The 12,471-nt window shown below is 38.0% G+C and overlaps 1 protein-coding gene and 1 long non-coding RNA gene across 3 annotated transcripts in view; one reads left to right on the plus strand and one right to left on the minus strand.

The window, feature by feature from the left end:
- The window catches only part of LOC112396134 (uncharacterized), a 53,668-nt gene extending 44,043 nt beyond the window's left edge, over positions 1-9,625 (minus strand). Inside the window, exons 1-2 of the long non-coding RNA XR_003002505.1 lie at positions 9,503-9,625; positions 6,555-6,617 (exon numbers count right to left, since the gene is read on the minus strand). This is a non-coding gene — a long non-coding RNA (uncharacterized LOC112396134). The remainder of the gene's footprint in view (positions 1-6,554; positions 6,618-9,502) is intronic.
- Positions 9,626-9,833: 208 nt separating this feature from the next.
- The window catches only part of FAM174A (family with sequence similarity 174 member A), a 30,022-nt gene continuing 27,384 nt past the window's right edge, over positions 9,834-12,471 (plus strand). For both annotated transcript variants that reach the window (XM_024739707.1, XM_024739708.1), the window contains exon 1: positions 9,834-10,423. In XM_024739707.1, the coding sequence (XP_024595475.1) occupies positions 9,984-10,423 (440 nt within the window). In that variant the 5' untranslated portion in view covers positions 9,834-9,983. The remainder of the gene's footprint in view (positions 10,424-12,471) is intronic.

The following is a 12,471-nucleotide window of genomic DNA, read 5'->3' on the forward strand; positions in this document are numbered from 1 at the left end:
TGCAACAAAATATTTATATAGCAAATATATCTGATGATGATTTTTAAAGGAAAATTCCTAATTTTTTTAAGCTGCAGATTTACATATTTGCTCAATGATTCTTGTCATCCTTTGAGATGAGCGTTATGGATATGCTACATCATTTTCAACTTTAAATTAGATGGGTTTACTTGATATAACAGGAAGAATCATTCACTGCTGTGAATGATTAACCATGGCAAAACTAGTTTTCAGATCAGTTACAAATTTCATTATGGCTTAAATAATTTTTAATGGTATCGTACTCATAAAATCGAACTTTGCTGCATAAATCTGGTAGTTATATTAACTCCATTTAGAATAAGAAAAAACAGTTACTTTTAATTTTAAACTTTTTTCCTTACCAACAAAAGGTTCAATTTTTAAAAATCTAAACACCTTATAGATGTAGGAAGTAAGTCCTTTTATTATCCAACTGTTTGCTGACGGATAGCACTAGTGACAGAGTAGAAAACATTGTGTGGTACAAAAGGGCCCAATTTTAAAAATCAGGAGGTTTAAGCTTAGTCATGCCTTCAGTATTTTTGTCCACTAAAAAATTTATAGAAACTCTCTAGACATTCCTCTTCTCTTCAACAAAATTTAGGGGATTACATTTACTTCTATATAGTATGTAAGAATTCTAAGACTCTACAGATATATGAAAATCTATTTAGTGTTAATTTTTTTCCTTCAAGTAATGGAATTTGATTAACCTGAAGAATTTGCACTATATCTTTCTATCTAGAGAGCTGTGGTATATGAATAAAGGAACATTATTACTACTATTCAAAATTAGAAATCTTACTTTTTATTCATTCTGTATATTAACCTATATTTACTGAACACCAACCACATGCAGGCATACTTGTTAAATACAAAGGTAGTGAAAAATTCCTGTCCTTGAAGAGTTTACACAAAAGTTTCATACTGCCAACCAATGAGTTCTACAGCTTACAGATATATTTGATTTGGTGTGCAGTGTTGACTGCACAGTGGTTTTTTTGATATTTTTACTTATTTTACTTGCTAATTAAAAAGTGATGTCACATAAATGTATGAATTTATGGTTTATTTTGAGAAAAAAATCAACTTATGCTTTCTTGTCTTGTATGATGAAAACTGACTAAAAGTAAATGACATCTACTTTTAGACAGGACCATCAATCCCTAGTTGGTTATATATGCATTTACCTACCCACCCCCAGCCTCATTTAGTTTTAACCACTGATCTACAAACATAAAATTAATTGGGAAAATATCTCACTGAGAGAAGCCATACTGAGCTAGCTAAGTATGCTGTAAGAGTTTCATGTTAATGCTAAGATAGCCAATATATATACCTAAGAAATGATTTTGTCAAGAGATAGGCATAAAGGATGGGATAAAGAGAAAGACATAATACAGTTAATAAACTTGTGAGAATCAAGGATATAAGACAATTTGATCATTTAGTTTATAAGACATTTCACAGCATATGAATTAATTTTTGTGTTAGGCTATTTATCTATGAATTCAGCCCAGGGAAATTCTATGCAGGCACATTTCAAATATTAACAATACTGGCCATTTCCTCATCTTTGAATTCTACCAAAGTGTTTAAATATAAATAAGCCTTTAGGACAAACTTAAAGAACCAATAGGAAAGAAGGAAGAACTGTAAAGAGAAAAGTAATATTAATTTGAATCAAAGGAGGAGGAGGAAAAGAGAAGGGGATGGTGTATGTAGAAAGAAAAAGAAAATAAAAATCATGACAGAGAAACAAAAAGTGCTATTTCACATGCCCCACTAGCACTTGGTGACTATATGGTTTACTGCCAGCTAAAACATGCAGGAAAATAAAATAAAATAATAATTTTAGTTTATAAGGTAGTACCATTCTAAATTAGTATGTAAATACTTATTATGTTTGGCTGCATCTTTTTGTTTAGCTTACAGTTTTTAAACTCCTTACTATTAAAAAAAAAATCAAAAAGTTTGGAAACAACCTAACTGTTCATCAACAAGGACTTGATTAAAATAATGTCCTTATTATGGAAAACTTTTTAATAATAAAATCAGCCAGAGCTGATTTATCTTTCAATTAGTCACAATAGACATAGTGCCTAAGGCTCACCAGTACCTTTAGGGACCCATGAAAATGTGCTAATTTAAATTTCTTTTAAAATCAGAAAAAATAAATATACTAATAATAAATAATAATGAATCCAACCTTGATTATATTCATCTTTATACCAACACAGTCATAAAATAGTACATTATTATTATTACTATTACCATTACTATTATTTATGGAGAAAGGGGTCAAAGAAGGCAAAAGAACCTAGGGCTCACAAAAATCACAATTCAGCCCTGAATAAAACAGTATGACAAATCTCATGATGTACTGATATGGAAAGATCTCCAAGGTATTTTAAAAAATAACACCAACGGAAAAGCAAAGTACCAAACTGTATGTAAAGAATACTACCATTTCATTTGTGTTAAAAAGGACACTTTTATATAACTTGTATACATATGTTTATCACTGGAAAATGCATGAGAAACTGAAAATATTTAGGCTCTGAGAGAGGAACTGTTTATCTGGTAAATAGGGATGGAAGACAGTTTTTCAGTACATATCCTTCTGTACATTTTGAATTTTGAACCATATAAATTTAATATCTGTTCAAATAAAAATATTTTAAAATTTTAAAATATTTCTTAAAAATTTTTAAATATTTTTAAAGTATTTAAATAAAAATATTTTAAAACTAGCCGGTTTTCATCATACAGAAGCAACTGACCATTAGGAAGCACTTCTCTCTCTTACATGGCATCAAGTATATCCTTCTAAATTAATGAGCCATTTTGAGATATAATGCTTACTATCCCAATATCATATGCTCTTTCTGGAATTAAAAACACAAGTATATTGTCTCCAACAAATTCTAAATCTGGCTTCAGCTCTATCAAAGAATGGCAAGATCTGTTCACAAAGGCTTGCATATTTAATTGCCTTGGTGAATTTGGTTATTTTCTGAGGTGCCCGCCCTGTTTCTCAGCTTTAAGACATAAACTGCACCTCCTCCCCTGCCCTACTAATATCAACCACCACCCTATATGGCACTGAAGAGGCCCTAGAGAAGACAGTTGCAGACATATCTGTTACAGATTATAAACTTCATGACCCTATGATCCCAATGACTCTTCGTGCCTCAGTAAATTCCCACTGCCCCATAAATGCAGTTTTTAACCCACTTGGTGACACTCGTGCTAAGGAAGATTATACTGTGCACATATAAAGCCAGTCATAACTGCCTTGTCTCACAAAATAATCTCTATTTTCCCCTCAAACCTGACACTGAGTTCTCCTTTTAGGTTCATTGCCAATAGACTATCCCTCACCTTAGGAACACTAAACTGCTGCACAGGCTGAAATGTTAATTAATATAACCCTCCTCAATGAGGCCTTACCTTCTCCCAAGTGATGATGGCAATGAATGGGGGCAAAGGCGTTATCACCCTACTCCATACTGGCTCCACTCTCAGACATCACCCTCCTGTATTCTTGCCTGTACTTAGACCACAGTCTTGGGTTTACTTCCCACAGTTATTATTCACTGGATTGGGTGCTCAGTTACAGCCTATGAGACCATTCACCATTTAGTATTGCCTCAGCTCTATCCACTTCTGCTTTTCAAACAACTGACACAACAAATTTATTTTTTAAATCTTTAAGACAGAGAGACTCTGTCTACCTAAAACCCTAAAATGAGGTCACTGGCATATATTCCCTTAAGAAATAATTCACTGGCAGAGATGCAGAAAATATTTAAATAAAATAATACTTTAGTAATATTTTTCATAACAGTGCTCCAGCTAAAGGGAAACTGTCCAACATAGTGATTACATATAATAAATCATTAAAATTCATGTTTACAAAGATATTTGAGACAAAATATTATTTATGACATAAATATAAAAATAGAATAAAAATTATATATACTCTATTGGACTAAATATACAAGCAAAAAATTATATATGTATATATACATACACACAGGCACATATATAATATTGGAATAAAGGAAATTCTCAGGGTGGTAGAATTATTGCTTCTTTAAACTGTAAGTTTCTAAATTTCAGTAGTATCAACGTACCACTTTTATTATTAGAAAAAATGCCATCTTCATGATCCACTGTAAGAAATACTTGACAAAGATATATTTTTATTTGTAGCTATATATTTATATTATCTTTCCATAGATATAACTCTCTTCATTATTTTTGACTGGTTGCTGTAAGTCTAATGATATTTCTCCTTATTATTATTTTAACAATGCCTATTTAGCATCAATATTGTGTCACTTCAATTTTCACTTCTAATCATAGGGGATTCCTACTTCATAAACCCCACTTCACACCTGACATTTCCCACCTCATATTTCACAAATGTTATAGCCTTACAACAGCATGATTCTACTTATAAACATTCCACTTCTAACCTTAGGAGTTTCCTACTTCATAATCCCACTTCACATCTGACATTTCAAACTTCACATGTCACATGTCATAATTCACAAATGGGAAAGTATATTTCCATTTAGTTCACCTCCCTTGTCCTTTACCTTTATGCTCTATTGCCATGTTTTTACATGTACATGCATCTTAAACGTGGCCTTATGCAAAGCATTAAATTTTTTTTAAGAAAATTAGAAGAGAATTAAAAAATTGGTCTTTGTATTTACACAGTGATTTTCCATTTCCACTTGCCATTCTCTCCTTCCTGTAAATCGAAATTTCCATCTTGTATCACTTCCATCCAGCCTGAAAAACATCCTGTAGTGCCGTCTGTTTGAAATGAGTTTCCTCAGCTTTCACTTGCCTGAAAATATCTTTATTTTGCCATATTTTTTGGAAGATAATTTTACTGGATATATAATTCAAGATGGATAACTTTTTAATTTCTTTTTAGCACCTTAAAGATGCTACCGCTCCTGGTCTTCATTGTTTCCGATGAGAACTCTGCCTTCATATATATTATTGTTCTTCTGTAATGAATGCATCTTTTTTCTGTGGCTCCTTTCAAGACGTTCTAATTTGGACTCTGATATCCGTGACTCTCTGTGTGACTCTGATATGCCTATATGCAGTTTTCTTGGTATTTATCTTGCTAACTGCTCTCTGACCTTCTTGGAACTGTAAGTGAAAGTTTTTCAATCATTTTTCAAAAATATTTATTGCCTCATTATAATGATTTTTCTTTTGGAGCTCCAATGCATATATATTAAACTGTGTAATATTGGTCCATAAGTTCAAGGGGGTTTGTTCATTTTTTCTTGAATCTTTTTAGATCTCTGTTCTTTAGACTGTATCATTTCTGTTTTTCTGTTTTCCAAGTCCCTGTAAATTGGTGAGATCCAATCTCAAAACTCTGTGTCCTCTAAGAATCTTGTTAGGGCTTGGTTTTAAGCTTTGTTAAAGTGGGTATAAACAGGGCCTTTCTCTGGGTATGGCTTTTATCATAAAGCAGTGATTCAGCTTGATTCCACTTTGTTAGGAGGTGTTAAAGGGTCTATTCAGGAAGTCTGGGCCCTAAGTTCGAAGTCCCCAGCACTGCTTAATGTCTAATCTCTCTGTTCTGCTCTTACCTCTGTAACAGCCAGTCTCTTATTAACTTTGTTGGCTGTGTTTGGTGGTACTGCCCAGCTCTCAGTCAAGGGTGTGTGGGAAACTGCCACATGAACTTCATGACCTCCACAGACTCCTTCTCTTAATGCCCTGGCCCACAGATCCCAACCACTTCAAAAGCCCAGAACTCTGATCTCTGCCTCTTCAGATGAGAGACTTGCACATTCTGATTGAACTCCAGGTTGATGCACTACAGCTGGGAAATTTTCCCCAGGCAGAGATCCAGGGAAACTGTGGGGCTCACCTTGTTTCTTTCCTCTCAGGAACCATAGCCCATTTACATGGTCATTTTCTTTTAGATATTTAACCCTAATATTTATTCATATACCTACTTGGTTATGTGGTACCTACCTCAACACTGTTCCTTCTTATTCTTGAACTGTTGCTCTTTAGTTGTCCTCTGACATTCCAATTCTGCCTTCACGTTTGAGCTCTTTAGTACAATCTCTTGACTTCCTGGTTTTGTGATCAGTTTGTATTCTCTTTTCGTATTGAACTCTTTTTCTTTTTGGACTTCAGGGTATAGACAGTCCCACCTGATGTGGCAATAAACTGCCACTTAAAGTATAAGAGACTCAATCTATCAGATGTCGCTATGAATGACCATTCCAGCTGAGCCAACCTCCTACCTTCCCTCTTCCTTAATGGGAGGGGAAGAGGGAAGGTAGGGAATTCTGACACCAGAGAACACTCATTTGAGCCTTGTTCTCTATTAGATAGAACTGAAAATGAAATGCCTATCAATATAAATTGTCTTCTTTTTTCTTGCTAACATAAAAAAATTTTGTCAGGGACTAGAATATGTCCATTTTAACATTAAAATTCCAAGATTCCCAGAAGCTAGAAGTGGCCATGTGACATACCTCTCTCCAGTGAGATGTGTGTCAAGGGCATCAGGTGGGACTTTGGGTAACCAGTTGTTTTCACTGTTTAAAAAAAAAAACAGACATACATAGCTCCTCATTTCTCCTTATGCCCATTCCCCATCCCCTTTCCACTTACTCACAAGGTCAACTTAAATTAGTCAATCCCACCTTTACCAAAAACACAGGAGAAAAAATAAATGTTTATTTGCTGTATGCCACTGATATCTTTTTAGTTACTGGCTATGCAGCATTAATCTAGCAATAGCTGATTGAGACAACAGGCTAGACTCAAATCATGGAAACCTACAACTAGGAGAAAATAAAATGTAGCACGCAATAGCCCACCTCTGCTGCTAGACTGCCTGGGTTCACTGCCCAGCTCTATTGTTTTTACTCATGTTGATTTTTACCAGTTTGATTATCCTTGATCTCAGTTTCCTTAATTGTAAAATAGGAATAATAATGGTTTTGTTTTAGTTTATTTGTTTTTTTCTGGTAAGGACTAAATAAAGATAATCATTTAACATTTGATAAAATGATATCTGGTACACAATAGATGCTTAATTAATATTCAAAATTATTATTCAATACTAGAGCAGGGAGGGAGGGTTAGATTTTCCTTATCAGGCCAGTGGTATTTTACAGATTTCCACGAAAGACTGTTGTTCTGTCAGCTGGAGTGTTCCCTGATAAATTAGAATAATGGTGGTCTTTTCCTAGTATGCAGATTAATTTAAGTAAATTGATATAAATTACTTGTTCTAATAATTTTTCTCCCCTATATGTTTTTAAATCTCTAGTGATGGGCACTACTTGTTTGCGAGACAAATGAAAACATGTAAATGAACAAATATTATTATTATTAATAGAAAAAATTCAGAAGCACCAATTATACTTAGTTTGACAATCTGTCTTTTAAATAGACATGTGTGCCCCCAAATTGTCATTTTATATTATATAAGCAAAATACAATATTTTCTCCCAGGAAACTTGCTCCTAGTTCCTGTGATTGAATTGAAAATATTTTTCATGACACTTTACAAATAATATGGTATTATGCAAAAAACACAATAATCTGCAGATTTAAGATCTCTAGCAATATAAAAATAATCCCTTGTCAGAGGCAGGGAACAGAAAAGAGTTGATTAGTGACAGAGACATTAGGAAAATGGAGAAAATTTGACAACATTTGGACATAGGTGGTGAGAGAGAGAAGAGATTCTTAAACTTTAGTGCAAATAAAAATTACCCTGAGAGCTTAATAAAAATGCATACAGAGTCCATGTCCCCAATCCCAAACATTCTGGCTCAGAACTTCTGGAATAGTGACCTAGAACCTGCATTTTTAACAAATCCCATTTCTGATTCTGATTCAGGTAGCTAAGAATCACATTTGGAGAAACACTAGAACATGATATGCTCTAACTATTTGGAATCACTAGTTTAACTCTGCTATTTCAGAATTATTTAGCACTTTGCAGTTACTGGCAAGCAATGATGCCAGTGGAAAGCCACGGGTAAAGGATGACTCCAAGATTTTATGCCTGAACACCTGAGTGAAGAATAATGCCATTAATCAAGACAAGGAACACAATGGTAAAAATGAGATACTGTAAAGAAAGAAAGATGATGATGAACTTTTTTTGTTTTTTGATTGTTGAATATTGGACTTTTTTGAGGAGTGGAAGGGAGTGGCATTACATACTAACTCTCTTCCACATTTGACTCTGAATAAGGTTGTGAATGAGGGAGAGAAGAAACGCAAGGAGCCACTTCATTACTGATAAATGCCCAGGCTGGAAGCTAAAATTAGGGTTTGTCACCAATGGTCTTCCTCACACTGGAACCCAGCATTAAGAGGCCTAGTCCCTGCAATTCTACGTGGCAGGAGCAACTGCATTGCTCTGTTACCCCCAAGCAGCTAGAAGACACTATCCTCTCCACCTTACCTACAATAGTCCTTTACACAATTTTTACTGTGGACTCTGTACTTGTCATTTATAACACACACTTCAGAATCAGAATGAATGCAAGTGTTTATTCTGTTATCTCCATTTGAACCTAAGTGCTAAGAGAGCAAGGATATCTTACTTGCCTACTATTTAATACTCAGACCCAGTGCTAAGAAAGGAGTAGAAAGTCTAAACAATTTGTTGAATGAATACATTTTTAAAAGAACAAATACTAACTCTGACTTCTGGTCTGGTGTTTGTTTGTATCTGCTCAAACCAAAGTTCCATGTTACTGATGTCAAAGTTAAACAGGCAGGGCTTCCCTGGTGGCGCAGTGGTTGAGAGTCCGCCTGCCGATGCAGGGGACACGGGTTCGTGCCCCGGTCCGGGAAGATCCCACATGCCGCGGAGCGGCTGGGCCCGTGAGCCATGGCCGCTGAGCCTGCGCGTCCGGAGCCCGTGCTCCGCAACGGGAGAGGCCACAACAGTGAGAGGCCCGCGTACCGCAGAAGTTAAACAGGCAAGGAAGACTTCTCCAAGATTACTGCAATAGAGAAGAGGGGCCAGGACTCTGAGCTCAACTCACCAGAAAATAACAAAAAGCTTATGAGATTTTAAGAGTAGGGAGGCTCTTCGGCCAATTCTGTTTACTAATTAGCCTTACCCAAAGAAAAAGTAAAAATTTCTCGTAGCTTTGTGGCAGGAGGTAGTTTTACAAATTGAAACAAGATGCCTGCCTAAGTTAGGCTCCTACCCTTCCAAAGAGACTGGGGAATAGGGATATCTTCTTTGTTGACATTTTTCAAAAGGATGGCTCCTTGTTCCTTAAGAAAGACAGCCCTGGGTTGTATCACCGGCAAGAACTTTTTTAAAGATTTATATTTCAAAAATGCAGAGAATCAATGTACAGTTACAAGATTTCTAACGTAAATGCCCTAAAGAAAGAGAGGTCAAGGACCTAGAGGCAGGAAGAAACCTGTCTAAAATTTGTACCTGAGCTGAGGGAAACGTCAAGGCGGTCTTAATAAATGATTAGCTGTGTTTCTGCAGTTCTGCACCAACGAACTCAAATTACGACCTTCCAATCTCTAATGGTTTCTTCATGCAAAGAGCTCCTGCACACTTTAAACACCTTTTTTTTGTTTACTTTCTTACTTGTGAGCCAACCACGGAGCTCTTCCCCGCGCCTCTGGCAAGGCGCGTGCGCAGATGGCCTTGCGCGCCTGACGTCACGGAACGCGCCAGCCCCGGCATGTTAGCAACCGAAAGCGTCCCTGGTAGCAGTGGCTGCTGAGATGTACGAACTTCCGGTTCTCCCGGCAGCTGCAGCCGCTGACGCTTCTGCCAGCTGCTGTGGCCGGGTCTTAGCCCGGGATTTGGTCATTCTTCGTTCTTCACTGCGCCCATGGTCCCACCTGGAGCCAGGGCGGCGGGCCCGGCAGCTCCCACGTGGTGAGAGGGCGGTCCGGGGAAAATGAAGGCGACGCACTGTAGCTGCTGCCTCAGCCACCTGCTCGCCTCCGCCCTCCTGCTGTTGCTACTGCTGCCTGAGCTGAGAGGGCCCTTGGAGGTACTGCTGCATGCGGCCGAGGCCGTGCCGGATCCCATGCCTCCGGACCGTGGGCCGCGAACCCTGCCACCTCTGCCGTCCGGCCCCACAACTGCCCAGTCCCCGGGCCGCGCTCCGGCCGAAGCCGAGGGACCACGGGGCGCCGAGGGCGTCAATAGCAGCACTCCCAGTGCGGGGCTTGCAGCCGAAGACCCAGGCGGGAAAGCGGGGGAAGAAGGCCCAGTGGGTGGCGTCCTCGCTGTGAGCCCCAACCCCGGCGACAAGCCCATGACCCAACGAGCCCTGACCGTGTTGATGGTGGTGAGTGGCGCGGTGCTGGTGTACTTCGTCGTCAGAACGGTCAGGTGAGGCGAAGCCTCGATGAGCCTCCCTCGCAGGCCTGAAATGGGCTATCTTTTGACCTGGCTTTGCCCTCTTCCCACCCCCAGTATCATGGGTTCCTGCTTGAGTGAGAGACTGTGAGGATGAATGTCTTAAAAGTCTGTGGTACATTTGGGAGTATTTAAACCACCAAGTACTTGCTCCCTTTCATTTATAAGTTAGTACCGAACCTCTAAATCAATCTTAATATTTGAGTAAATTAATACTAATTCAGAGTGACCTTATTATATGGGTACTTTATTTTATAAAATGTAAAAGAAGAAAAGTTCTTTTAGCAGTAGTTTCTTTTTTATTTTTTACATCTTTATTGGAGTATAATTGCTTTACAATGGTGTGTTAGTTTCTGCTTAAAGAGTTTCTGCTGAAACATCAGCTGTTAACCTTATGGGGGTCCCTTGTGTGTTATTTGTTGTTTTTCCCTTGCTGTTTTTAATATGTTTTCTTTGTATTTAATTTTTGACAGTTTGATTAATATGTGTCTTGGTGTGTTTCTCCTTGGATTTATCCTATATGGGACTCTGTGTGCTTCCTGGACTTGATTAACTATTTCCTTTCCCATGTTAGGGAAGTTTTCAACTATAATCTCTTCAAATATTTTCTCAGTCCCTTTCTTTTCCTCTTCTTCTTCTGGAACCCCTATAATTCGAATGTTTGTGCATTTAATGTCCCAGAGGTCTCTGAGACTGTCCTAACTTCTTTTCATTGTTTTTTCTTTATTCTGCTCTGCAGAATTTCCACTATTTTATCTTCCAGGTCACTTATCCGTTCTTCTACCTCAGTTATTCTGCTATTGATCCCATCTAGAGTATTTTTAATTTCATTTATTTTGTTGTTCATCGTTGCTTGTTTCCTCTTTAGTTCTTCTAGGTCCTTGTTAAATATTTCTTGCATTTTCTCTATTCTATTTCCAAGATTTGGGATCATCTTTACTATCATTATTCTGAATTCTTTTTCAGGTAGACTGCCTATTTCCTCTTCATTTGTTAGGTCTGGTGGGTTTTTATCTTGCTCCTTCTTCTGCTGTGTGCTTTTCTGTCTCCTCATTTTGCTTAGCTTACTGTGTTTGGGGTCTCCTTTTTGCAGGCTGCAGGTTCGTCGTTCCCATTGTTTTTGGTGTCTGTCCCCAGTGGGTAAAGTTGGTTCAGTGGGTTGTGTAGGCTTCCTGGTGGAGGGGACTAGTGCCTGTGTTCTGGTGGATGAGGCTGGATCTTGTGTTTCTGGTGGGCAGGTCCACGTCTGGTGGTGTGTTTTGGGTGTCTGTATAGTTATTATCATTTTAGGCAGCCTCTCTGCTAATGGGTGGGGTTGTGTTCCTGTCTTGCTAGTTGTTTGGCATAGAGTGTCCAGGACTGTAGCTTGCTGGTCGTTGAATGAAGCTGGTTGTTGGTGTTGAGATGGAGATCTCTGGGAGATTTTCGCCGTTTGATATTACGTGGAGCTGGGAGGCTGCAGCACCAAGATCCTTTCATCCACATGGCTCAGAATAAAAGGGAGAAAAAGTAGAAAGAAACAAAGAAGGAAAGAAAGGAAGGGAGGGAGGAAAGAAGGAGATAAAAGAAAATAAAATAAAGTAAGATAAAATAAATATTTTATTTAAAATAAATATTTTATTAAAATAAAAAATAATTATTAAGAAAAAATTTTTATCAAAAAGTAAATAAAAATACGGACGGAAAGAACCCTAGGACAAGTGGTGAAAGCAAAGCTATACAGACAAAATCTCACACAGAAGCATACACATACACAAATCTCTGGGGTCCACACTGTTAGCCGCGGCTCGCGCCAGTTTCTGGAGCTCCTTTAAGCAAGGCTCTTAATCCCCTCTCCTCGCGCACCAGGAAACAAAGAGGGAAGAAAATGTCTCTTGCATCTTCGGCAGGTCCAGACTTTTCCCCGAACTCCCTCCCAGCTAGCCGTGGTGCACTAACCCCCTGCAGGCTGTGTTCATGCCGGCAACCCCAGTCGTCTCCCTGAGCTCCAACCTCTCCCTGAAGCCCAAGCCTCAGCTCCC

The sequence above is a fragment of the Neophocaena asiaeorientalis genome, unplaced genomic scaffold (assembly GCF_003031525.2).
Source record: "Neophocaena asiaeorientalis asiaeorientalis breed wild unplaced genomic scaffold, Neophocaena_asiaeorientalis_V1.1 scaffold146, whole genome shotgun sequence".
NCBI classification, from domain to species: Eukaryota; Metazoa; Chordata; class Mammalia; order Artiodactyla; family Phocoenidae; genus Neophocaena; species Neophocaena asiaeorientalis.